Source organism: Cetorhinus maximus, unplaced genomic scaffold, assembly GCF_964194155.1.
Source record: "Cetorhinus maximus unplaced genomic scaffold, sCetMax3.hap1.1 HAP1_SCAFFOLD_1549, whole genome shotgun sequence".
Taxonomy (NCBI): Eukaryota; Metazoa; Chordata; class Chondrichthyes; order Lamniformes; family Cetorhinidae; genus Cetorhinus; species Cetorhinus maximus.
The window spans coordinates 20,203-47,666 of NW_027597489.1; the positions used below are offsets into that span (position 1 = coordinate 20,203).

Sequence of the window (27,464 nt, forward strand, 5' to 3'; positions counted from 1 at the left end):
GTGTTAACCAGTCTCTTATGCGTTGGTTGGTGCCTTGGTGATTATATAATAAATAAGCACAAGGAGAAGAAAAGCACCGCAGGGCCTAAGAAACATGTGGACAGGAGGAGGCCATTCAGCCCCTCGAGCCTGTACAGTCAGTCAATGAGATCATGGCTGATCTGTATCTTTCATCAGGTTGACCCGTGGGGTTCAGAGTGTTTTCATGGCTTGTTTTTAATGAATAATTTGGTAATACACATTTTATTTGAAATGGTAACGGTAAAGCCAAGCAGCAAAGCATGATTGTTAATCTTGCTCAAAAAGTCGCCAATGTGTAACTGTTGAATGTGCCATTTTGCATGGATTTCTGACCTTTGTCTAATTGACGATTGGAAAAGCATGTTTTTCCACACTCAGAACAATGGCAAAGATAAGGAAGGTCAAACAAGTGTGTGTCCACAAAGTTGCGATCATTAATGTAACTCTAATTCAATCATGTTAACTTGCTAAGCTATCATGTGGTCATGAGGAACAATGGTGTAACCCAAATCTAATCATGTTAGTGTGGCAAGCCAACAGCACCCTGAGAGGGATAAAAGGGGGGGAACCTCAGACATCATTGGCGAAGAAGCGAGAAGTGAGTCTACGGTCAACAGGACATACCCAGAAGGAGTCGACCCAGAGACTTTGGAGAGCAAGCGTTCACTGTTATTCTACTGCCATTTTTAAGTATCAATTTTGTGTATGTTAATTGAACTTAATAAACTCGTGCTGATAATTGGAGCGGTCAGTGTCTGTACCTGTTCGGTCAAGGAAAATTTGAGATCCCCATAGTGCCAACGCATTAGAGGCCTCCTGTCATATTCTGCCCTGGCCCCACGCCCATACCACTGGCCACCCGACAGGTCCATCATCTGGATGCCTCACTACCCCACACCAACCAGATGAAGGCCCGAGAGGGTGGCTCACCACTGCCTCCTCAAGGGGCTGGACAATAAATACCGGCCCTGGCAGCAATGCCCACCATCCCGAGAACGAATTAAGTGAGAAAGAGCCTCGGACGTTGCCAGGGGCAGATTTTAAAGGATGTTGGGAGGGTTCCTAACTATAGGAATTCTGAGTGTGTTAAGGATGAGGGATGAGCCAGCCTGCCTTGGCTGCTGCCATCGTACCTCCGATGTAAAGTGGTGTCTCACGGTTGAGTGTAGACTGCTTGACAGAGCTCTCCATGCTCTTAGGTGTCCCACCATCGATGGAGAGATTCACCATCTGGTCCAAGGTCACAATCTCTACTGTGTGGAACTGTCCATCATTGATCGTCTCCAGGCTGTAGGATGCACAGAAAGAGATTTATTGGCTAACCTTGCCACCCCTTTCCCCCTCCGCATATAAATTGGCATGTAGGTCAATAACCGGGCGCCATAGATTTAAAGCTTTGAGCAAATTAAGGTGTTAAACATGGCTCATTGGATAGCACTCTTGCTTTTGAGTCAGAAGGTTGTGGGTTCAAGTCCCACACCATGACTTACGCACAAAAAACCGGGCTGAAAATCTGAGTACAGTGCTGAGGGAGTGCTGCACTGTCAGAAGTGCTGCCTTATGGATGAGATGGGAAACCCAGGTCCTGAATACCCTTTCAGATGAATGTAAAAGATCCCACGTCACTATTTCCAAGCAGAACAGGGGTGTTGCCCGTCCCAGCCAATGTTTATCCTTTAACTCTCTCTCTTCATGTACCATGCCCTACAAGGGCATTGGCGACCATGGGCTTCCATGCGTTGGTCCATGGTTATGCTCTGGCTGACCAGGAGACTCTCCCACTCTTACCTGCCATCGGCGAAATGGAAGGATTTTCAGGTTGATAATCAATCTTTTTGGCCACATTATGAACACACCTTCTGAGGCCAAGAAGTCCAGAGTGGGACTTGAACCCAGAGCTTCTGATTCAGAGGTAGGGACACTAACCACTGCACCACAAGACCACCATCCTTGAACTAACATTCCAAAAAACAGATTATCTGGTCATTATCACATTGTTGTTTGTTGGACCTTGATTTGTATAAATTGGCTATTCTGTTTTCTGCATTACAACAGTATTCACATTTCACAAAGCACTTGGGGACATCCTGCAGATGTGAAAGCGGCTATAGAAATGCAAAGGAATTGCATGTTAAAGGGAGGATCCGTCTGCCCTCTCAGGTGGACATAAAACATAAAACAAGCCTCACAGCAACTTGCCATCTGCCATCTTCGCTGGAGATGGTACACAATGTGAGGGACACAAGAACCCATGAGCTTCCTCCTAAAGGCTTGCTTGGCAAATGCAACAGCTGGTGAGGAACCCTGCTGTCTCTCCCTGACCTCCAGTGTTCACTACCTGGGCTCGCCCGTGCACAATGGACACTGGGTCAAGATGCCAAGATGTGGAAAGGAAAGCCAGGGAGGGAGAGGCAGAGAGAATGGGAGAGATGTTGCTGGAGACGAAAGCAGCAGATCGAGGATCGGCTAAACCAAAATCTCTGGCCTCCCCACTTCCCATTACCTGTAGATGGCAGAGCTCGGGTAACTGCCTGGGTCGTAGCTGACCCTCACGTGACCCTGGTAAAGTTCAACTGCTATGTGGTCATTGTCCCCGTTGTAGAGGAGGATCCCATTATCTTCCGCAGTGGAGACCTGAGGGAACAGAAGTCACCTTCATATTATTAAGAATCTTGTGTAGGATGTGCACTTCCTGTCCGCAAGCCTCACTTCCTGTTGGTTGCAACTTTTAGTTACATTTTTCTGTCAACATAAGAAATAGGAGCTGCCGCCCCCAAATTTGTTCCATCGTTCAATAAGATCATGTCTGATCTTCTATCTTAACTCCATCTTCATGCACTACCCCCATATCCCTTAGCCCCTATCCAAAAATCTATCGACCTCTGTCTTAAATGTGTTGAATGGTGGAGCATCCACAGCTCTCTGGGGTAGAGAATTCCAAAGATTCACAAGTCTCTGAGTGAAGAGATTTCTCCGCATCTCAATCCTAAATAACCGTCCCCTTATCCTGAGGCTGTGACCTGGTGTTCTGGATGCCCCAGCCAGGAAGAAACAACCTCTCAGTGTCTACCCTGACAAGCCCCTTAAGAATTCTGGATATTTCAGTGCGGACCACTTCCTTCCACTTTTCACGCTTACCTGCAGCGAGATGTTTGCGCGCGGCCAGTTCTTGAGCTCGGTGAACTGGAGGTAGGAGTCCCGATCCACAAAGTTGACGCTGACCAGCTTGTCGCACCGTGCCCCTCCGAAACCGGGGAGGCACTGGCACAGGGCGCGGGCACCAATATTCACACACTGCCCACCGTTGAGGCAATCCTGCATTTGGCACTGAGCAGGAGCCGGGGAGGGGAGCTCACAGAATCGGCCACTGGGGGGAGACAGAGCACCACAGATAGAAATAGAGGCACTGTTCAGGCTGCAGCTGATAAAAACAGATTTGTCAAAAAACTACCCCCAGCCTTTGCTCAAATACTATAATTTCCATTCTGCTTGCCGTGGTATTGTCCCACTGGTCCTTTAATACCTCACATAAGTGTCCCTTTGTGAAGTCTTAATGCTGAAAGTCATTAATTTACTAATATTCTCAAACTTGAGCTCAAACCCCTCCATTGACTCGCTCTTCCCTATCTCTGTAAACCTGGGCTCTGCTGCCCTGTATCCACACACAAACACACTAAGTTCCTTTTGCCCGTCACCCCTGTGCTCGCTGATCTTCGTTAGCTCCCGGTCAAAGATTTTAAAATTCTCATCCTCGTTTTTAAATCCCTCCATGGCGTCTCCCCTCCCTATCCCTCTAGTCCTACAGACCTGGAGATCTCTGCATTCCTCCAATTCCGGCCTCTTGTCAATCCCCCGATTTTAATTGCTCCACCATTGGCGGCCAGGCCTCCAGCTGCATAGGCCCCCAAGCTCTGGAATTCCCTCTAGGCACCTCTCCACCTCTTCAGGCTGCTTTCCTCCTTTAAGACTCTCCTTCAAATTTGTTTCATTATTCAATCTTTTGGTCATCCTAATATCTCCTTATGTGGCTCACTGTCAAATATTATTTGATAATTGCTCTCATGAAATGCCTTGGGATATTTTACATATTAAAGGAGCCATATAAATGCAAGTAGCTATTGATGGCAAAACAAGCCTTGTTCTGCAGTATGTAGTGTGTTGCTGGCTGGGTCAGCATTTATTGCCCATCCCTAGTTGCCCTTCAGAAGGTGGTGGTGAGCTGCCTTCTTGAACCGCTGCAGTCCATGTGGTGTAGGTACACCCACAGTGCTGTTAGGGAGGGAGCTGCGAAGGACCGGCAATATAGTTCCAAGTTTGGGTGGTGAGTGACTTGGAGGGGAACTTGCAAATTGTGGTGTTCCCATGTATCTGCTGCCCTTGTCCTTCTAGGTGGTAGAGGTCACAACTTTGGAAGGTGCTGTCAAAGGAGCCTTGGTGAATTGCTACAGTGCATCTTCTAGATGGTACACACTGCTGCCACTGTGCGTTGGTGGCGGAGGGAGTGAATGTTTAAGGTGGTGGATTGGTGCCAATAAACCTTTGCCCCGGATGGTGTAAGACTTCTTGAGTGTTGTGGGAGCTGCGCTTATCCAGGCAAGTGGGGAGTATTCCATCACACTCCTGACTTGTGCCTTGTCGATGGTGGACAAGCTTTGGGGAGTCAGGAGGTGAGTTACTCGCCGCAGGATTCCTAGCCTCTGACCTACTCTTGTAGCCACAGTATTTACATGGCTAGTCCAGTTCAGTTTCTGGTCAATGGGAACCCCCAGGGTGTTGATAGTGGGGAATTCAGCAATGGTAATGTCATTGAACGTCAAGGAGAGATGGTTAGTTTCTCTCTTGTTGGAGATGGTCATTGCCTGGCACTTGCGTGGAGCGAATGTTACTTGCAACTTTTCAGCCCAAGCCTGAGTGTTGTCCAGTTCTTGCTGCATTTGGACATCTATTATCAAGATGCAGGGCACTTAGAAAATCTCAACGCAATCAGGCAGAGTCAACATGGTTTTGTGAAAGGGAAAACGTGTTTGACTAATTTACTGGAGTCCTTTGAGGAAGTAACGAGCAACATGGATAAAGGGGGAGCTGTGGATGTGCTGTACTTAGATTTCCAGAAGGCATTTGACAGAATGCCACATCAAAGGTTATTATGCAAAATAAGAACTCAGGGTGTAGGGGTAACATATTAGCATGGATAGAGGATTGGCTAGCTAACAGGTAACAGAGAGTAGGGATAAATGGGTCATCTTCAAATTGGCAGGATGTGATGAGTGGAGTGCCACAGGGATCAGTGCTGGGGCCTCAGCCATTTACAATTTATATCAATGACTTGGATGAAGGGACTGAATGTAGGCTAGATACATTTGCTGATGACACCAAGATAGGCAGGGCAGTAAAGTTGTGAAGAGGACGTAAAGGGTTAAGTGAGCGGGTAAAAATTTGGCAGATGAAGTATAATGTGGAAAATGTGAGCTCGTCCATTTTGGCAGGAAGAACAGAAAAATAATAAATGATTTAAATGGAGAGGGATTGCAGAACTCTGAGGTATAGAGGGATCTGGGTGTCCTGGTACATGAATCACAAAAAGTTAATATGCAGGTACAGCAAGTGATTAGAAAGGCAAATGGGATCTTGTCGGTTATTGCAAGGGGAATGGGATATAAAAATAGGGGGGTTTCGCTACCATTGTATAGGCAAGAGAGACTACATCTAGAGTACTGTGTACAGTTTTGGTCTGCTTGTTTAAGGGTATAATTGCACTAGAAGCAGTTCAGAGAAGATTCACTTGACTGATTCCTGTAATGAGCGGGTTATCCTATGAGGAAAGGCTGGACAGGCTGGGCCTGTATCCATTGGAGTTTAGAAGAATGAGAGATTATCTTATTGAAACATATAAGATCCTGAGGGGTCTTGACAGGGTGAATGCTGAGAGGATGTTTCCCCTTATGGGAGAGTCTATAGCTAGGGGACACAGTTTACAGATAAGGGGTCTTCCATTTAAGACAGAGGTGAGGAGAATTTATTTCTCTCATAAGGTCATGAGTCTGTGGAACTCTCTTTCCCAGAGAGCAGAGTAGGCAGAGTCAATGAATATTTTTAAGGCAGAGGTAGGTAGATTCTTGATTGACAAGGGGATCAAAAGTTATTGGGGGTAGGCGGGAATGTGGAGTTGAGGTCACAATCAGATCAGCCATGATCTTATTGAATGGCGGAGCAGGCTCGAAGGGCCGAATGGCCTACTCCTGCTCCTAATCTATATGTTCACATGTTTGTATGACACAGACTGCCTCAGTATCTGAGGAGTTGCGAATGGTGTTGAACATTGTGCAATCATCAGCGAACATCCCACTTCTGACCTTATGATGGAAAAAAGGTCATTGATGAAGCAGCTGAAGATGGTTGGGCCGAGGACACTACCTTGAGGAACTCCTGCAGTGATGTCCTGGAGCTGAGATGACTGACCTCCAACAACCACAACTATCTTCCTTTGCGCTAGGTATGACTCCAACCAGTGGGGAATTTTCCCACTGATTTCCATTGATTTCAGTTTTGTTAGGGCTCTTTGATGCCACACTCGGTCAAATGCGGCCTTGATGTTAAAGGCAGTCACTCTCACCTCACCTCGGGAGTTCAGCTCTTTTGTCCATGTTTGAACCAAGGCTGTAATGAGATCAGGAGCTGAGTGGCCCTGGCAGAATCCAAACTGAGTGTCAGTGAGCAGGTTATTGCTAAGCAAGTGCCGCTTGATAGCACTGTTGATGACCCCTTCGATTACTTTACAGATGATGGAGAGTAGACTGATGGGGCAGTAATTGACTGGGTTGGATTTGTCCTGCTTTTTGTGTACAGGACATCCCTGGGCAATTTTCCACATAGCCGGGTAGATGCCAGTGTTGTAGCTGTACTGGAACAGCTTGGCTAGAGGCGCAGCAAGTTCTGGAGCACAAGTCTTCAGTGTTATTGCCGGAATATTGTCAGGGCCCATAGCCTTTGCAGTATCCAGTGCCTTCAGCCATTTTGTGTGTCCAAGTGTGTCATTGTACAGCGTCAGCTGATGTATCAAAGGCTGTTGACTGTAGCTTTGTAATTAACATCTCTAATGTCATTCTCACTCGGAGCTTTCTTAAGGTGTGGCTCCGTAGGCAGCTTGTTGCTTCGGAGTGAGGAGGTTATGGGCTTGAGCCCCACTCTTTGAGAATTGAACACAAAATCCAGACTGGCATTCCCAGTGCAGTACTAAGGGAGTTCTGCACTGTCAGAGATGCCGTCTTTTTGGATGAGGTGTTAAACCAAGGCCACTCTGCCAGCCCACAGGCAACAGATCCCACAGCCCTATTGAAAGAAGATCAGGGGAGTTCTCCCTGGTGCCCTGGTCAATATCTATCCCTCAAAAAGCATCACAGAAACACATTAACTGGTCATTTTCACCTTGCTGTTCATGGGAGCTTGCTGTGCACAAACTGGCTGCCACATTTCCCACATTACAACACTGACTATACTTCAGAAGTATTTGATTGGCTGTAAAGCACTTTGGAACACGCTAAGATTGTAAAAGACACTCTATAAATACAATTCATTATTTCATTGCCACTGACATACTGCAAGACTCAGATATCTTCACATTGCACCATTCACAGCTGTAAAATGTCTTCATCACTCACCCGGAACCTTCCGAGCACAAGCAGGTATAGCCGTCTATTCCATCTATGCAGACACTGTTTCCCTGACATTTGTGATCCTCACAGTTGTCAATGGCAATGCTACAGTTATCACCGACAAACCCAGAGTTGCACTCACACCTACAAAACATGGCACCAAGATTAGAACAAAGGATTAGGATCAGGATGGACAGGGACCTAGTGACAGAGTGTAGGACCCCCACCTCACCCCTGCAATTCCTATTCATTGGATACAGAGTAAAGCTCCCTCTGCACTGTCCCTATCAAACACTCCCAGGGCAGGTACAGCACGGGGTTGGATACAGAGTAAAGCTCCCTCTACGCTGTCCCCATCAAACACTCCCAGGACAGGTACAGCACGGGGTTGGATACAGAGTAAAGCTCCCTCTACGCTGTCCCCATCAAACACTCCCAGGACAGGTACAGCACGGGGTTAGGTACAGAGTAAAGCTCCCTCTATACTGTCCCCATCAAACACTCCCAGGGCAGGTACAGCATGGGGTTAGATACAGAGTAAAGCTCCCTCTACGCTGTCCCCATCAAACACTCCCAGGACGGGTACAGCACGGGGTTGGATACAGAGTAAAGCTCCCTCTACACTGTCCCCATCAAACACTCCCAGGACAGGTACAGCACGGGGTTGGATACAGAGTAAAGCTCCCTCTACACTGTCCCCATCAAACACTCCCAGGGCAGGTACAGCATGGGGTTAGATACAGAGTAAAGCTCCCTCTACACTGTCCCCATCAAACACTCCCAGGGCAGGTACAGCATGGGGTTAGATACAGAGTAAAGCTCCCTCTACGCTGTCCCCATCAAACACTCCCAGGACAGGTACAGCACGGGGTTAGATACAGAGTAAAACTCCCTCTACACTGTCCCCATCAAACACTCCCAGGACAGGTACAGCACGGGGTTAGATACAGAGTAAAGCTCCCTCTACACTGTCCCCATCAAACACTCCCAGGACAGGTATAGCACGGGGTTAGATGCAGAGTAAAATACCCTCTACACTGTCCCCATCAAACACTCCCAGGACAGGTACAGCACGGGGTTAGATACAGAGTAAAACTCCCTCTACACTGTCCCCACTTGTAGGATATTTAATGAAACTGCCCACATTAACCCACCAATTTCATCAAACCTGAACCAGTTCTCACACTCCCCAGTTATGAAGTTCGGTGTCTCTGACCTGATCGGATCTTCATGGCACCAATATTTTACTTACTTGGGCCCCTCAGTGGTGACTGCACACTTGGAGTTCCGCTGGCAAGGGTTTAAGTCGGGTGTACACTGGTCAACCACCTCCTCACACAGGTCTCCTGCATCGAGACAGAGGACAAGGTTACACCTGCTCAGGCTGCAGCTGATACACAGAACATCCTCACAATGTCAGTGAGCATTGGGAGCCACTGTGACTCAGTGGGTAGGACTCTTACCTCTGAGCCTGAAGACTGTGGGTTCAAACTCACTCAAACATGAAAGGTAGGTAGATGCTCCCAGTTCAGTACCGAGGGAGTGCTGCAATGTCAGAGAAGCTGCCTCTCAAACGAGATGATAAACTAAGGTTCTGTCTGCCTTCTCAGGTGGATGTAACCATTCCAGGGCCAATATTTTGAAGGGGGGCTCTCCCTGGTTTTCTGTCCAATGTGTATCCCTCAGTCAACATCATGAAGACCTGATTATCTGGTTGTTATCACACTGCTGTTTGTGGGAGCTATCTGCGTACAAATTGGCTGCTGCATTCTCTACATTACGACAGTGACTGCACTTCATTGGCTGTAAAACACTTAGGGGTGTCCCGAGGTTGTGAAAGGTGCTATGGAAATGCACGTTTCTTTGTTCTTTATAAGTGTCTGCTCCACCCTCATTTCTTTAATTGAAACACATTCCTTGAAGGGGAACTGAGTTTAGAAGAATGAAGGATGACTTAATTTAAACATATAAAATCCTTAAAGGACCTGGCAGGGTGTACACGCTGTCCCTCCTGCTTGGAGCATCTAGAACACATGGGCACAGTCGCAGAATAAGTGGTCGGCCATTTTGGACCGAGATAAGAAATTTCTTCACTCGGGCAGTTGTGACTCTTTAGAATTCTCTACCTCAGGGAGCTGTGGATGCTCAGTTGACGAGTATACTCAAGACTAAGAGTGGTAGATTTTTTTAGGTACTAAAGGATATGGGGAAAGCGCAGAAAGGCGGAGTTAAGGTAAGAGATCAGCCTTGATCTCATTGAATGGCGGAGCAGCTTGATGGGCCGAATGGCCAACTCCAGCTATTTCTTATGTCCTTATGAGAGATGGGTTCAAAAAGAAAGGAGGGTGAGAGCAAGGTAGTTCTCTGAAACTGCCAGAGTGACCGTGTGCTGATGGTGGAGTTGAGGATGCAATCGAGTGTATTACTGGACGCAGGGAACTCATTCACTGGATCGGAGAATGGGCCTCCTCAGTCCCACTGATTATTAATTAGCCGTGTGGTGTTAGTGATGCTTATTGTATCATTGAAGGGAATTACTAATTTGTGGTTACTCAAGTCAAACCTTTAATCAAAGGTGGACGCAGCGATCAGAGTGTTGCAGGAGGGAGGGTACCCTGCAGAAACCCAACATTCACGGGTGCTACACTCAATCCCTCATCCCAGGTGAATATTAGTCTTAAACTTTCACCTCTCACCCTGACTCAGCTCCACATCGACCCCATTCCCCCCATCCTACACACCCACTGAGTCAGTGTTAGCACTCTAGGCTCTGTGTCAGAAATCACTCTTTCAAGTCCCCCTCCGGTGACTCTTGGTGCTGAGGGAGTGCTGCTCTGTCAAAGGTGCTGTCTTTCAGATGAGACGTAGAAGCGAGGCCCTGCCTGTCCCCTGAGGCGGACGTAAAAGTCTGACGATTGGAAGAGGAGCAGGGGTGTTAACTGTGGTGTCTCAGCCAATATTCATCCTCAACCAATATCACCAAAACATATTTGGTGTTATCACGTTGCTCTGTGTGGGATCTTGCTGTATGTAAACTGGCTGCTGCATCTCCAACATTATAACAGTGACTACACTTCACAAGTATCTCATTGGCTGAATGATGCTTTGAGGTGTTCTTAGGCTGTGAAAGGCGCTATAGAAATGTAATTCTTTCTTTTCTAGCTCCCCCCTCTTCCCTCCATCCCTGGCACCTTGGGCAGTATCTATTGCTCACCTGTGTGATATGGGGGGCAGAGGCAGGTATAGTTACTGATCCCATCCAAACAAGTGGCACCATTTTTACAGGCGTTCTCTGCGCAGTCATCAATATTGGTGGCACAGGTGTTCCCCAGGAAACCCTCTGAGCAGGTACACCTGTCAGGGTAAAGGAGGTTGAAACTGAAATCAACTCAAACACACGTACAATTAACAACAGCAAAACAAACTGAAGGACACAATAAGCAGCAACTCGTCCCAGTGATTGCTGCATTCAACATGGTGATGGGGAAATGACCACATCCAGATCATTTAAGGAACCCCCAAGGTCAGTTTGGCACTTCCATTCCAGTACTGAGGGAGTGCTGCACTGTCGGAGGGTCAGTACTGAAGGAATGCTGTACTGTCGGAGGGTCAGTACTGAAGGAGCACTGCACTGTTGGAGGGTCAGTACTGAGGGAGTGCTACACTGTCGGAGGGTCAGTACTGAGGGAGTGCTACACTGTCGGAGGGTCCGTACTGAGGGAGTGCCGCACTGTCAGAGGGTCAGTACTGAAGGAGCGCTGCACTGTTGGAGGGTCAGTACTGAGGGAGTGCTGCACTGTCGGAGGGTCAGTACTGAAGGAGCGCTGCACTGTCGGAGGGTCAGTACTGAAGGAGCGCTGCACTGTTACAGGGTCAGTACTGAGGGAGCGCTGCACTGTCAGAGAGTCAGTACTGAGGGAGTGCTACACTGTCGGAGGGTCAGTACTGAAGGAGCGGTGCACTTTCGGAGGGTCAGTACTGAGGGAGTGCTGCACTGTCGGAGGGTCAGTACTGAGGGAGTGCTACACTGTCGGAGGGTCAGTACTGAAGGAGCGGTGCACTTTCCGAGGGTCAGTACTGAAGGAGCGGTGCACTTTCGGAGGGTCAGTACTGAGGGAGTGCTGCACTGTCAGCGGGTCATTACTGAGGAAATGCTGCATTGTCAGTGGGTCATTACTGAGGAAATGCTGCACTGTCAGTGGGTCAGTGCTGAGGGAATGCTGCATTGTCAGAGGCACTGTATTGAGGGAGTGCAGCAATGTTGGAGGGTCAGTACTGAGGGAGTGCTGCATTGTCAGAGGCACTGTATTGAGGGAGTGCAGCAATGTTGGAGGGTCAGTACTGAGGGAGTGCTGCATTGTCAGAGGCACTGTATTGAGGGAGTGCAGCAATGTTGGAGGGTCAGTACTGAGGGAGTGTTGCAATGTTGGAGGGTCAGTACTGAGGGAGTGCAGCAATGTTGGAGGGTCAGTACTGAGGGAGTGTTGCAATGTTAGAGGGTCAGTACTGAGGGAGTGCTGCAATGTTAGAGGGTCAGTACTGAGGGAATGCTGCAATCTCGAAGGGGTAGCACTGGCGAACACTGCAGTGTCGGAGCCTCGGTACTCTGGGAGAGCTGCACTGTCTGAGGTGCTGCACCTGCACTGAAAGACACCCCCCCAGGGGCCTGTCAGTGTAGTGAACAATGAATGGGGAGGATAGGGTTGGGCTGGAGACTGGCGGTGGTGGGGGGTAGGGGCGGGGGGGGGGGGTGGAAAGTGGTGTTGAGGGAGATCAGGGAGGATGCTGGTGACAGACCAATTCCAACCCCTCCAACCTACACCCCACCCCCACACGAGGGCAAACTGGAGAAGAAAGAAAAGAAAAAAACAATGAAAGGATGAAGAATAGGGAACGAATTTTACTGAGCGTGGCAGCTGGGAATGTTAGCGTCTGTTTACACAGTGGATCAAATTCAAACCCAATCTCCTGAAGCCAATGGAAATTCATCTCTCTGATTATTTACACAACTCCACAGTCTTGCCCACCCGCCTCAGGACAACATATGTTGTACTGTATTAGGTTACAGCCCTGGGTCACAGTTATGTGTTTGAGGGGGGTGGGGGAGAGCGAGAGTCTCAGAAGGAGCAATCACTCAGCCTTCACTTTTTGACTCCTTCATTCAATGCCTTTGTCACCTCCAGACTCTGGAGCTTGGGACCCAGGCAGCTGAAGGCACAGCTACCGATGGCGGAGTGGTTACAATGGCAGGGGGTGCAGAATTCGAGGGTTGCAGAGATCTCAGAGGATTGTAGGACACGGGGTTGGTGGGGATGACAGAGATGGCGATGTAAGCAATGCCTTGGAGGGATTTGAAGGCAAGGGTGAGAATTTTAAAATCGAGACTGGACTGGCAGCGAGCACCATCACGGGTGAAAGGGAATTTGGTGTGGGTTATAACATTGGGCAGCAGAGGTTTGGACAGGCCCACATTAATGGAGGATCCAACGTGGGATAAAAACGCTTGCCATTTTAACACTCCACCCTGCTCTCTTGCCCACATGTCTGTCCTTGGCTTGCTGCATTGTTCCAGTGAAGCCCAACACAAACTGGAGGAACAGCACCTCATCTTCCGACTAGGCACTTTACAGCCTTCTGGGCTGAATATTGAATTCAACAACTTTAGATCTTAAACTCCCTCCTCCATCCCCACCCCCTTTCCGTTTCTTCCCCCTCCCTTTTGTTTTTTCCAATAATTTATACAGATTTTTCTTTTCCCACCTATTTCTATTATTTTTAAATCTATACCTGTAATACCCTGTCATCAGTCTTTCCACCCCACCCCCACTAGAGCTGTACCTTGAGTGTCCTGCCAACCATTCTTAATTAGCACATTTTCTTAGATAATATCACCACCTTCAACGCCCCTTTGTTCCTTTTGTCTGTGACATCTTTTGATTATCTGCTCCTATCACTGCTTGCTTGTCCCTACAACCACCCCACCCCCAACTTCTCTCTCCCCCCACCCCACCACCCCCCCCCACCCCCCCAACCTTAAACCAGCTTATATTTCACCCCTCTCCTAACTTTACTCAGTTCTGCCGAAGGGTCATGAGGACTCGAAACGTCAACTCTTTTCTTCTCCGCCGATGCTGCCAGACCTGCTGAGTTTTTCCAGGTAATTCTGTTTTTGATCCAAGGTGGGAGCCTGGCCAGGAGAGCATTGGAATATCGAGTCTGGAGATGACAAAGGGATAAGGATTTCGGGAGCAGGTGAGCTGAGGCAGGTCGGAGAGCCACCATGTTACGGAAGGATTGGCAATCTCAGCAGAGAGGTCGGGAGCTCAACTCAGGATCGATGAGGATCCAGTAAAAAAATAAGGGAGATGACGATGTACAAACAGATCTCCACTCACCAGAATGGACTGTGGTCACTCTCCTTCACATGGCACGTCCCTCCATTCTCACAAGGGTTACTGATGCAGGCATTGATTGGAGATTCACAGTGTCTGCCCTGGAAGAGTTGGAGAAAAAAACAATGTCACTTTCTTGTTGGATTCTGCGCTCACTGGAGGGTTTGGCGACCGCTGTCAGTGAGGAAAGGGTGTGAGCGGACGGCATGGGGCACTGTGATTGTTCAAAATCGAGGGAGAAGTTTTGACAGAGTAAATAAAGGGAAACTGCTTCTACCGACGGGAGGATCAGTAACTAGAAGATTCAGATTTAATATAGTTGGCATAAGGTCTGGGCTGGAGGGGGTAGGGGAGGTGGTGGGTGGGAGTGGCGGGGGGGTGGGGGTGTGGGCGATGTGGGGGTGGGGGCAGGGTGGGGGGGGGAAAGGTGGGGTAAATTCTTTTGCACAGTAAGTTGTCCCGATCTGGAATGCACTGCCTGACAGGAGGAAGGAAGCAGATTCAATTGTAACACTCAAAGAATTAGATAAATACTTGAAGGGTAAAAATTGCAGGGCTATGGGGAAAAGAGCTCTTTCAAAGGGCACAGGCGCCATGGTGCTGTATGGAACTAGATCCACAGCCTGGGGAGTCTAGAACTAAGGGACAGAGACGAACAATTAGAAGCAGACCTTTCAGGAGTAAAGTCAGTCAACGCTTCGACATGCAAAGGGTGGTAGAAATTCGGAATTCTCTTTCACAAAATGACACCTGATGTTGTGTCTTTTAAACCTGTGGTTACAGATTTTTGTTAACCAGCGAGGGGAAAAGGAGTTTGGGATTACAGATCAGCATGGTCACACTGAATGGCAGCACATGCTTGAGGGGCTGAATGGCCTGCTCCTGTCCCTGTATTCCTATCAGGTTGCCTAACCCTATATCAGCTGGTTTGAATCCAGTTATAATCAAAGTTAGACGCAAGGGGAAAAGGCGGCCGGTCTTCTTGACCTCTCTCACCGCGCGATGTGGTGCAGTCAGACAATCTGCAGGAGATGCGGATAAAGACCAGATGCCCGCCCCAGTTTAATACAGCAAGAAAGGAGTTTGTCAAATGGGGCGAAAGCCTAATGCTGGAAATCTGAAATTAAAAACACAAACTGCTTGAGCAGGTGGGGCGGAGACGCAGAGTTAATGTTTCCGATCGAGGACCTTTCATCAGGACGGGAAGCTCCTGCAGATTCAGCCATTTATAAACAAGTAAAGAGCCGGGGAAAGGATGGGTGGGGGAGAGTAAGAAAGAAATAAAGATCGAAGGGTGACAGTGCACAGCAGAAGGAGGTGATAATGAGACAAGTACAAAATTCATGCTTCCTTCACCCCCCTGCTATTCTGCTGTAATCATTTACACCTCCTCTGGACACATCTTTTGTTTCTTTACTTGTCTCTTATATAGAATAACAGGTACCCGGGAGTGAGTTACAGACTGGAATCTAATCGAGGGGTTCAGGGGGTTTATATATAGAATAACAGATACCCGGGAGTGAGTTACAGACTGGAATCTAATCGAGGGCTTCGGGGGGGGGTGTTTATATATAGAATAACAGATACCCGGGAGTGAGTTACAGACTGGAATCTAATCGAGGGGTTCAGGGGGTTTATATATAGAATAACAGATACCCGGGAGTGAGTTACAGACTGGAATCTAATCGAGGGGTTCGGGGGGGTTTGTATATAGAATAACAGATACCCAGGAGTGAGTTATAGACTGGAATCTAATCGAGGGGCTCAGGGTGGTTTATATATAGAATAACAGATACCTGAGATTGAGTTACAGAATGGAATCTAATCGAGGGGTTCGGGGGGGTTTATATATAGAATAACAGGTACCCATGAGTGAGTTACAGACTGGAATCTAATCGAGGGGCTCAGGGTGGTTTATATGTAGAATAACAAATACCCGGGAGTGAGTTACAGACTGGAATCTAATCGAGGGGTTCGGGGTGGTTTATATATAGAATAACAGGGTACCCGGGAGTGAGTTACAGACTGGAATCTAATCGAGGGGTTTGGGGTGGTTTATATATAGAATAACAGATACCCGGGAGTGAGTTACAGACTGGAATCTAATTGAGGGGTTCGGGGTGGTTTATATATAGAATAACAGATACCTGGGAGTGAGTGACAGACTGGAATCTAATCGAGGGGTTCGGGGGGTTTATATATAGAATAACAGATACCCGGGAGTGAGTTACAGACTGGAATCTAATCGAGGGGTTTGGGGTGGTTTATATATAGAATAACAGATACCCGGGAGTGAGTTACAGACTGGAATCTAATTGAGGGGTTCGGGGTGGTTTATATATAGAATAACAGGGTACCCGGGAGTGAGTTACAGACTGGAATCTAATCGAGGGGTTTTGGGTGGTTTATATATAGAATAACAGGGTACCCGGGAGTGAGTTACAGACTGTAATCTAATCGAGGGGTTCGGGGGGGTTTGTATATAGAATAACAGATACCCGGGAGTGAGTTACAGACTGGAATCTAATCGAGGGGTTCGGGGGGGTTTATATATAGAATAACAGATACCCGGGAGTGAGTTACAGGCTGGAATCTAATCGAAGGGTTTGGGTGGGGGGGTTTATATATAGAATAACAGATACCCGGGAATGAGTTACAGACTGGAATCTAATCGAGGGGTTCGGAGGGGTTTATATATAGAATAACAGATACCCGGGAGTGAGTTACAGACTGGAATCTAATCGAGGGGTTCAGGGTGGTTTATATATAGAATAACAGATACCCGGGAGTGAGTTATAGGCTGGAATCTAATCGAGGGGTTTGGGTGGGGGGGTTTATATCTAGAATAACAGATACCCGGGAGTGAGTTACAGACTGGAATCTAATCGAGGGGTTCGGAAGAATCACTGTGAAGCTGCTTTTACCTTGTAGCCATACGGACAGCTGCATCTGTAATAATCCAAGGGGTCATCCTGGCAAGTTCCTTGGTTCTTGCAGGGTTTGGACAGGCAGGGGCTACACTTTGCCAAGATGCTCAGCTCCGTTGGACCTATGTAGAACAACATGGTGTTATGTAACACAAAAAGCAATCTCTCACCTGCTGGGACACGCCAGCAAGTCTGGTGTTTAACTTTCGAGCTGAAGTTGATTAGTTGTAAAATATCAACACTTCATTTTACCCTTTGTCAATGAGCAATGATCTGGCAGATCAGTGAGTATTCTAGTAATCTCTTCTATCTTAGTAATGACCAATGATAGCAGTGTACCCAGAATATATCGAGAGGGACTGAGTAACAGAATAGCATCTCCGTGAGGGACCTAAACTTCAAATACACGAGTGAGGCAAAAATGAACCAATAAAACTCTCCCTCACGAAGCTACTGTAACCCTCTTCCAGCCCAACAACACTTTGAGTTCTCTGTGCTCTTCCAATTCTGGTCCCTTGTACATCCCTGATTTTGATCACTTCACAATTGGTGGCTGTGCCTTCAGTTGCCTGCTCCTGAAACCCTGGAAGTAATTCCTTAAACCTCTCTGCATCTCCTTGCTCTCTTAACACCCTGTTTAAATCCTACCCCTTTATTCAAGCCTTTGGGTCACCGGTCCTAATATCTCCTTCCGTGGCTTGTTGTTAAAGTGCATCTAATTTACATTCCCGTGAAATGCCTTAGGATGTTTCATTGTGTTAAAGGTGCCATATAAATGCTCGTTGCTGTTGCCGTCTGGGAGGAATGGCACTGAACCTGGTGTCTACGTGAATCATTTCTGAATCTGGTGTCTGTCTGCAGCAATGCTGAATCTGGAATCTATGTTGGTCACTGCTAAATCTGGAGTCTATCTGGAGCAATGCTGAATCTGGAGTCTGTGTGGATCACTGCTAAATCTGGAGTCTATCTGGAGCAATGCTGTATCTGGAGTCTATGTGGATCACTGCTAAATCTGGAGTCTATCTGGAGCAATGCTGTATCTGGAGTCTATGTGGATCACTGCTAAATCTGGAGTCTAGCTGGAGCAATGCTGTATCTGGAGTCTATGTTGGTCACTGCTAAATCTGGAGTCTATCTGGAGCAATGCTGTATCTGGAGTCTATGTGGATCACTGCTTGCTGAAAGGTGCGCGGGTGGACAGCCTGTGAGACTACCAAATAGCTGACCGAGACTTGGCACAGCGGGTATCTGTGATGGTGTAGCCCAACATGAAGTCAGGGGATTCTCGTGGTGTGACGGGCTTAGAGGGGTAATGGTATAAGCCAGCTCACAACTCCAGGTGTATTGAGAGAGAAAAGACACCTCTTACCCTGGCACTCAAACTTCTTGGCGGGAGTTGTCAAAAGGAGCTTGCCCTCCATGTCTCCTGGTCCAGCACAGCGGGCAATGCCAGGCTCTTTGTACCCAGTTTTAACCCAGTCTGAAAGCCAGCGGAGATTGCAGTCACAGTAGAGTGGGTTGGCTCCAATGGCACTGAAAGAGAGTGAGAAAGGGAGAGATTCAGGAAGAGTTTTACTCTGTCGTATAACTCCCCAATTAGGTACAGCACATTGCACCCTATCAGAGCCAGCTGTGGTTCGGTAGCACTCTCACTGTCTGAGTCAGAAGGCTGTGGGTTCAAGCCCCACTTGAGAGAAAAAAATCGACCAGTACTGAGAGAGAGAGTGCTGCACTGTCAGAGGTGTTGTTACTTAACAGAGGAGTTCAGTTGAAGCCCTGTTCTAATGGATGTTAAGGATCCCATGGCTGTATGTGAAGAGGACAAATCCCTTCCTCCACCAATACTGTCAAAAACACATGAGCATATTTCTCAATCCTTGTTTGTGGGATCATACTGTGTCCAAGATCCATTCACTCACTGAAATTCAAAAAATAACTCATTGTATGTGAAGTGCTTTTCAGGGGTTAAAGTAAAAAGATATATGAAGGCAAGTTCTTTCTTGAGTATAAAGGGGAACAATTTCTATGGGAGTTAAATAGATTTGCATTTATAGAGCACCTTTCACAACCTCAGGACAACCCATTTTACAGCCAATGATGTGCTTTTGAAGTGGGGAGTGCTCGTGCCTTCAAGCCTGAAGGCTGTGGGTTAAAAATCCACTCCAGAGACTTGAGCACATGACTTAGGTCAACAATCCCAGTGCAGTACTGAGGGAGTGCTGCCCTGTCAGAGGTGGTGTATTTCAGATGAGAGATTAAACCGAGGCCCCATCTGGATGTAAAAGATCCCATAGATGCCCTATTTCAAAGAAGAGCAGGGGAGTTATCCCTGGTGTCCTCGCCAATATTTGTCCCACAGCCAAACATCATTAAAAACAGACTGTCTGGTCGTTATTGCATTTGTGGATCCTGCTGTGCGCAAATTGGCAGCTGTGTTTCCTACGTTGCAACAGTTGCTACGCTTCAAAAAGTACTTCATTGGCTGTTAAGCACTTTGTGGGCGTCCTGAGGTGAAAGGTGCTATATAAATGCAAGTCTTTCATTTTGTTATTGTGCTTCGGGAATCTAGTCAGGAGCTGCACTGCTGCTGGTGTTAATGTTTGACCCTGATTTTGCCTTCATCTGACACCCCCTTAATTCCAATGGCATTCATAAAGTGGAGATGTTGGCGTAGTGCTAATGTCACCGGCTTAGTAATCTAGAGGCCTGGCATCGAATCCCACCAAGGCAGCTGGTGGAGTTTAAATTCAATTTTAAAAAATCTGGAAGGTAAAGCTGCACTCAGTAATGGTAACCATGAAACTATCATATTTTGTCATTAAAAAAAACCCCATATGGTTCACTGATGCCCTTTAGGGAAGGAAATCTGCCGTCCTTATCCAGCCTGGCCTACATGTGACTCCAGACCCACGGCCATGTGGTTGACTCTTAACTGCTCTCAAAGGGCAATGTGGGAAACAAATGCTGGCCTTGCCAGCAATGCTCACATCTCATGAATGAATAAAAAAACCCAAATTGCCAGCAGTAGGAGGAAGCTGACTACTTCCTCCCCAACACTGCGCCCCCTGCCCCCTGACCCCTGCCCCCTGCCCCCTGCCGCCTGACAAAGCCAAGGCCAATGTCAGAGCCTCTCCAGCTCTCCTGGGTGAGATCAGTAAGTGATACAGATTGGAGATCTGGGACTTCCTGTCTTGACTGGATCATGAGGGGGCTGGACAGAGCAGATAGGGAGAAACTATTCCCGCCTCTAAAAGGATCAAGGATGAGTGGGCACAGATTTAAATTTGCAAAAGGCTCAAATGTGACGTGAGGAAAAATCTTTTTCACACAGCGAGTGGTTCGGGTCTGGAATGCACTGCCTGGAAATGTGGCGGAGGCAGGTTCAGTCGAGGCATTCAAGGCGGCAATAGATGATTATTTGAACAGAAATAATGTGCAGGGGTTTGGGGAAAAGACAGAAGAAAGGCACTGAGTCATAATGCTCCTTCGGAGAGATGGTGCAGACATGATGGGCCAAATGGCCCCCTTCTGCACCATAACAATTCTGTGATTGGATAAACATGAAGAAGCTTCGGTGAACTAACACCAATTGTTTAGTATAACATTCAATGAACATATCCTTTACTTACAGGTGAGATAGAGAAGCCACGTCGCCAAAGATTCCTTTGGGAAGAGTGGAGATGTCATTCCCATGTAGTGACCTGTATGGGGAAAAAGGATGAGGTAAGTTCACGAAGACCAAATCAGTTGAGTAGTGAACCAAATTGGAAAGTATACCCAGCATTCAGAAGGCCAGATTAGACAAGCATGACTGCAATTTAAGCATAGAATCCCAATGAACCAAACCCCTTCCCATTCACTCCCATTGTCCAGAATCCCAATGAACCAAACCCATTCCCATTCACTCCCATTGTCCAGAATCCCAATGAACCAAACCCCTTCCCATTCACTCCCATTGTCCAGAATCCCAATGAACCAAACCCATTCCCATTCACTCCCATTGTCCAGAATCCCAATGAACCAAACCCATTCCCATTCACTCCCATTGTCCAGAATCCCAATGAACCAAACCCCTTCCCATTCACTCCCATTGCCCAGAATCCCAATGAACCAAACCCCTTCCCATTCACTCCCATTGTCCAGAATCCCAATGAACCAAACCCATTCCCATTCACTCCCATTGTCCAGAATCCCAATGAACCAAACCCCTTCCCATTCACTCCCATTGCCCAGAATCCCAATGAACCAAACCCATTCCCATTCACTCCCATTGTCCAGAATCCCAATGAACCAAACCCATTCCCATTCACTCCCATTGTCCAGAATCCCAATGAACCAAACCCATTCCCATTCACTCCCATTGCCCAGAATCCCAATGAACCAAACCCATTCCCACTCACTCCCATTGTCCAGAATCCCAATGGATTAATCTCTTCCCATTCACTCCAATACATAGGACAACAATCGAGTAAACCCAAAACCATTCATTCCATTGTGTAGGATTCCAATGGATTTTATGATTTCCCATGTATTCTCATTGGGGAATATTTCAGATCCAAGTTTAAAGTAAAATAAAAGAAAAATAATGCGGATGCCGGAAATCTGAAAAAACCCCAGAAAATGCTGGAAAAGCCCAGCAGGTCTGACAGCATCTGTGGAGAGAGAAACAGTTAACGTTTCGAGTCCGAATGACCCTTCTTCAGGTGCTGTCAGACCTGCTGAGTTTTTCCAGCATTTTCTGTTTTTGTTCTGAGTTTGAAGTGTTTGCCTGGTGATCCATTTCGATCACATTGAGCTCATTAGATAAGTCAAATTATCGACTGGAGACAGAAATATTTAAGAAATGTGATTCGTTATCTGTGAACAATCTGTTTTTGTTCATCTGTGTGTGAATGGTTCCACTGGCTGGGACATGGAAATTTGCAAAGTCTCTCCTTCTGTGGAGCATCTTTTTTTAATTTGGCCTCCCCTAGGCACCCACACCCCCCTCCCTTTCCCGTTCTTTTCCTGTGAAAATATGTCCCCTCATTCCAATGAATCCCCCAAAAAACCTTCATCCACCAGCGCTGAGTAAAGGGCCAACCATTTCACCAAGGACTACATCACTGAACCCTGTCTTCTCTCTATCTCTATAACTTCCTCCAGCCCCATAACCCTCTGAGACCCCTGTGTTCCTCCAATTCTTGCGCATCCCAGATTTTAGTCACTCCACCGTGGGCAGCCATGCCTTCAGCTGCCTGGGGGCCTAAGCCCCTCTCTCCTCCTTTAAGACTCTCCTTAAAAACCTACCTCTGGCCAATCTTTTGGTCACCTGTCCTAATATCTCCCTAGGTGGCTCAACATCACATTTTGTCTGACTTATGTGAAACGTCTTGGGATGTTTTATTATGTTAAAGGTGTGTCACCTGGCTGTGCCCCATCATTTTTGAAAATATGGGCCTGAATGTTACAGGCGCGCGTGATTGGTGGGCCCGTGAAAGCGGACGTGAAATGCGCTTCCGCCCACGATTGGCCCATGAACGCAATTTCACACTGGCTGGTCAATTAGCGGCCAGCCAGCGTGAAACACGCGCTGAGAAAGGTTCCCTGTTGCCTGGGGGGGGAATGCGGGAAGAGGCCGTGCGCCAAGAGAGAAGGGAGGGGTGAGGGCCCTCGGGCTCCCTGAAGGCTGATGGCTGCTGTGGAGCTGCCTCAGGGGAGCTGCAGTAGTTTGGAAATGAAATGGGCTCAATAAATGCTGCAAACTGTGACGATGCTGTCAATGCAAGCACCAGGCAGCAGACTACAGAGCAGATCATCCCTCAAACGTCTCCTTGTATTTTATTTAACCCCGGACATATCATCCCGCCCTGGGTGGAGTTTGTAGTGAAAACGTGAAGGCCACCTGGCCGTTAGGCCCGTCCGCCAACTGTAAAACTGGACGGGTCGCGTGAAATCACTGACAAGTGGCTCCTTAATGGGCTTAATTACCCGCTTAATTGTCGGAGGGCGCGCTTCTGACTCCCATGCGCACCCGCTGACCCTAATGTTATGCACGAGCGCAATGGCGTTGGGACGTGCACCCAACGTTGTCTCTCATGATTTCATGTGATTTCCCCCACAAACAGCGTAAGATTCTGGCTATGATTTTTCAACTTTCAACTGACTGCGAATTTTACAACCAAGACAAACTGCTTAAAAATACAAGGCCACACTCCAAGGTGAAGCTGAGAAACCAGCAAATCAACCCTCAGGGGGAGTGTGAAGAGAGAGACATTTCCTATAATCCATCGAAACTCATAACTGTCTAAGGAAGAGACATTAAAGAATAGAAAGTACTGTGTATTGAAACATTGGCTGCCACAGGCAGACACACCCAAAGCCTCTTGGGAATACACAATGGGTGAAGTATTTCAAGGCCAGGCTGCCCAGCCACTGGAGAGAGGTTGCAAGTGACACAGGCGGAGTCGAGAAAGTCTTCAGCAGAGGAAACAGGCTGAAGACTGCTTTCTCTCCCTCTCTCTCTCTCTCTCTTTATGGAATAAGTGTGTTACCCGGTTTGAGAGGCTAACTCTACCAGAAACCTACCAGCAAACCGAGATCTTGTAATAATTGCAACATCTTCTACATCTGATCACATCCAAGTAACTAACCCAAATTGACCTCAACATTTAAAATCTATGCTTTTTGGGCAATCAAAGGACACTAAACCATATATTCTTTTATCTTTTTTGTATTGGACTCTAACTCCCCTTATTTTTGATACCTGTGAGTGAGTGTTTGTGTGCGTGTGTGTTTGTGTGGTGTATGTGTGTTTATGTGGTGTGTGTGAGTTTGTGTGGTGTGTTTGTGTGTTTGTGAGGTCTGTGTGTTTGTGTGTCTGTGTGTGTGTTTGTGTGTATGAGTGGATGTTTGTGTGTTTGTCAGGTGTGTGTTTGTGTGCGCGTGTGGTGTGTGCGTGCGTAAGTGTTTGTGTTGTGTGTGTGAGTGTTTGTGTTGTGTATGTTTGGGTGTGTTTAGTGTTTAGTCTGGTGTGTGTGTGTGGTGTGTGTTTGTCAGTGTGTGTGTGTGCACGCGCAAGCAAGTGTTTGTGTTATGTCTGTTTGTGTGGTGTTTGTCTGTATGTGTGTGTGTATTTGTGTGTATGTGTGTGTGTTTGTCTGTGTATGTGAGTGCCTTTTGTGTGTGTCTGTGTTGTGTGTGAGTGTATGTTTGTGTGGAGTATGTGTTTGTGTGTATGTGTGTGTGTTTGTCTGTGTGTGTGAGTGCTTGTTTGTGTGAGTGTCTGTGTTGTGTGTGTGTATATATGTGTGTTTGTGTTTGTGTGCTGTTTGTGGGTGTGTTTGTGTGGTGTGTGGGTGTGTGGGTGTGTTTGTGTGTGGGCGTGTTTGTGCATGGGTGTGTTTATGTGTGGGTGTGTGTTTATGTGTGGGTGTGTGTTTTTGTGCGTGTGTGTGTGGGTGTTTGTGTGTGTGTGTGTGTGTGGGTGTGTTTGTGTGTGGGTGTGTGTGTGAGTGTGTTTGTGTGTGTGTGTTTCTGTGGTGTGTGTGAGTGTGTTTGTGTGTGGGTGTGTGAGTGTGTTTGTGTGTGTGTGTTTGTGTGTGTTTGTGTGGTGTGTGTGAGTGTGTTTGTTTGTGTGTGGGTGTGTGGGTGTGTGGGTATGTGTGTGGGTGTGTTTGTGTGTGTGGGTGCGTTTTTGTGTGTGCGTGTGTTTGTGTGTGTGTGTGTGTTTGTGTGGTGAGTGGGTGTGTTTGTGTGTGGATGTGTGTGTGGGTGTGTGTGTGTGTTTGTATGTGTGTTGTGTGAGTGTGTTTGTGTGTGGGGGTGTGTGTGGGTATGTGTGAGTGTGTTTGTGTGTGTGTGTTTGTGTGTGTGGGTGTGTTTGTGTGGTGTGTGGGTGTGTTTGTGTGTGGATGTGTGTGTGGGGGTGCGTGTGTGGGGGTGTGTGTGTGTTTGTATGTGTGGTGTCTGTGGGTGTGTTTGTGTGTGGTGGTGTTTGTGTAGTGTGTGAGTGTGTTTGTGTGTGGGGGTGTGTGTGGGTGTGTGTGAGTGTGTTTGTGTGAGTGTGTTTGTGTGTGGGTGTGTGTGAGTGTGTTTGTGTGTGGGGGTGTGTGAGTATGTTTGTGTGTGGGTGTGTTTGTGTGTGGGTGTGTGTGTGTGTTTTTGTGTGTTTGTGGGGGGGTGTGTTTGTGTGTGGGTGTGTGTGAGTGTGTTTGTATGTGGGGATGTGTGAGTATGTTTGTGTGTGGGTGTGTTTGTGTGTGGGTGTGTGTGAGTGTGTTTGTGTGTGTGTGGGGGGTATGTTTGTGTGTGGGGGTGTGTGAGTTTGTGTGTGAGGGGGTGTGTGAGTGTGTGTGTGAATGTGTTTGCGTGTGGGTGTGTTTGTGTGTGGGTGTGTGTGAGTGTGTTTGTGTATGGGTGTGTTTGAGTGTGTTTGTGTGTGGGTGTGTGTGGGTGTGTGTGTGGGGGTGTGTGTGTGAGTGTGTTTGTGTGTGGGGGTGTGTGTGGGGGTGTGTGAGTGTGTGTGTGTTGGGGGGGTGTTTGTGTGTGGGGGTGTGTTTGGGGGTGTGTGTGGGGGTGTGTGTGTGAGTGTGTTTGTATGTGGGGGTGTGTGTGTGGGGGTGTGTTTGTGTGTGGGGGTGTGTGTGTGGGGGTGTGTTTGTATGTGTGTTTGTGTGTGTGGGTGTGTGTGAGTGTGTGTGTGGGGGTGTGTGTTTGTGTGTGGGGGTGTGTCCTAATGACTGCATGAGGGCTGAATGCTCGATGTTGTGTTTTTATTATTTTTCTCATGTTTAGTGATTAATAAATTTGTTCTTTCTTTGGCTGAAGAAAACCTTGTTTGATTGGCTACTTATTGATCACAGCTTAAATAGTTAAATACATTCTGATCTGGAAAAGGCATAACCTTGTGAAAAAGAAACTTAAGCCTTTGTTGTGACCAACGAAGGAGGTTGAATAGCGGAGAGCCAGTTCACCCCTTCTCACCAAGATTGGGGGCTTATGTCTGCAATTGTTCCCACAGACTGGTGAAGGAATTGGAGTGGAGAAAGTAAATTGTTCCTTCAAAAGCCATTTAAAAACTACAAAAGGCTTTCTCGGGTCTAATACTAAAATGCTAGAATGTCCACATTCAATGTCAAAGCTTTCATAGAGCAAGATGAGATAACTAGCGAGAGGTTAAGGGCACTGTCCACGGAAGAATTAAAAGGTGTAGCTTGGCACCTAGAGGTGGAGTTCTGACCAACAGACAGAGAAATAGAACATTTAAAACAGGTGGTGCAACATCTAGAGGTGGAAATTGAGGGCATTGAAACAGATTAATTAGCGGCAGAAAAATTAAGATTGGAGCAGTGGAAATTAGGACTGGAATTTGAGGAAAGGAGAAAAGAGAGATATAGGCAGGAACAGAAGTTGGACAGCGAATTCCAGGAAAGAGAAAAGGAAAGGGAGTTTAAATTAAAACAGCTCAAGTTGAGAAGGAAGATCCTACTGTGTCCAGTGAAGACTTCCCTGGTGAGGGAACCACTCCCAGCCCAGGCTTAAGGGCTGAGATATTCAAGTTTTCCCGCTTGAGCCCCAAGTTTGATGAGGAAGAGGTGACCACCTTCTTTATCTCTTCCGAAAGGTTAGGATAGCAGTTGAAGGGTCAGCTGATAGGGAACCTCACGGGGTTTATTCACTCCTGACTGAGGAAAGTGCCACGTGCCATGAGGCAGCAAAAAAGGGCTGTTTTAAATGTGTACCGGCTAGTGCCAGAAACTTACCATCAGAAATTCTGTACCCCTTCCCCCGCCCCCCCGACCCCTCCGGCCTGATATGGCCTGACCAGATGTACCTGGAATTTGAACAGTTTAAGTAACCTGATGTTTGCCGGTGGAGGGTACGGGCACTTGAAACTGAGGCTACCTATGAAAAGCTTTGTGAAACAATTCTCATCCAGGAGTTCAAAACCTCCCCAATAAGAGGGGCAGAGAGTAACAGGGGCCAGACAGGGGCAGCAGCTCTGGCTGATGATCATAAGCTTGTCCACAGACCTTCACCCCAAAGGAAACCCTTCCCCAGTCGCCCCCCAGCCATCTGAGAAGGATGGAAGGTGGGAGAGGGACAGGAAACTGAGCACGCATGGGAGACTAGGGAGGGCTGGAAACACAGGGGGCCCTCCTCAGGCCAGAGAGGACGCTGCCGAGAAGTGGAGTGCGGCCAAGCCTGCTGCAAGGCAGGGCGCCTCCATGCTGATCGCTGGAGGTTGCGGGAAAATCCCGTGGGATTTTTTTGGGGCACAGAAAATGGGAGTCAGTCAGAGAGCAGAGCAGGCCAGGCTGTGACTCTAAAGTAGGCAGCAAGTCCCTGTAGACGCGCTACTGTGAGTGTGGGTGAGTTTTTAAAAATCCCTGAGAGTTACAAGGATTTTGCATCAGGAGGAAGAGTGGCCACATTTCCTCAGAACGAGGTGAGTAAGCCTGTAGTGATACTGAGGGATACAGGGGCCAGCC

At 47.6% G+C, this 27,464-nt stretch overlaps 1 protein-coding gene across 1 annotated transcript in view; it reads right to left on the reverse strand.

Annotated features, from left to right (window-relative positions):
• LOC144676373 (slit homolog 1 protein-like) overlaps positions 1-27,464 on the reverse strand; it is a gene marked incomplete at its 5' end in the record, with an annotated part of 67,234 nt that overhangs the window by 9,562 nt on the left and 30,208 nt on the right. Inside the window, 10 exons of the mRNA XM_078536809.1 lie at positions 1,155-1,309; positions 2,525-2,655; positions 3,160-3,388; positions 7,680-7,817; positions 8,926-9,019; positions 10,888-11,027; positions 14,069-14,166; positions 16,990-17,114; positions 18,362-18,525; positions 20,622-20,693. Coding sequence (XP_078392935.1) covers positions 1,155-1,309; positions 2,525-2,655; positions 3,160-3,388; positions 7,680-7,817; positions 8,926-9,019; positions 10,888-11,027; positions 14,069-14,166; positions 16,990-17,114; positions 18,362-18,525; positions 20,622-20,693 — 1,346 coding nt within the window. The remainder of the gene's footprint in view (positions 1-1,154; positions 1,310-2,524; positions 2,656-3,159; positions 3,389-7,679; positions 7,818-8,925; positions 9,020-10,887; positions 11,028-14,068; positions 14,167-16,989; positions 17,115-18,361; positions 18,526-20,621; positions 20,694-27,464) is intronic.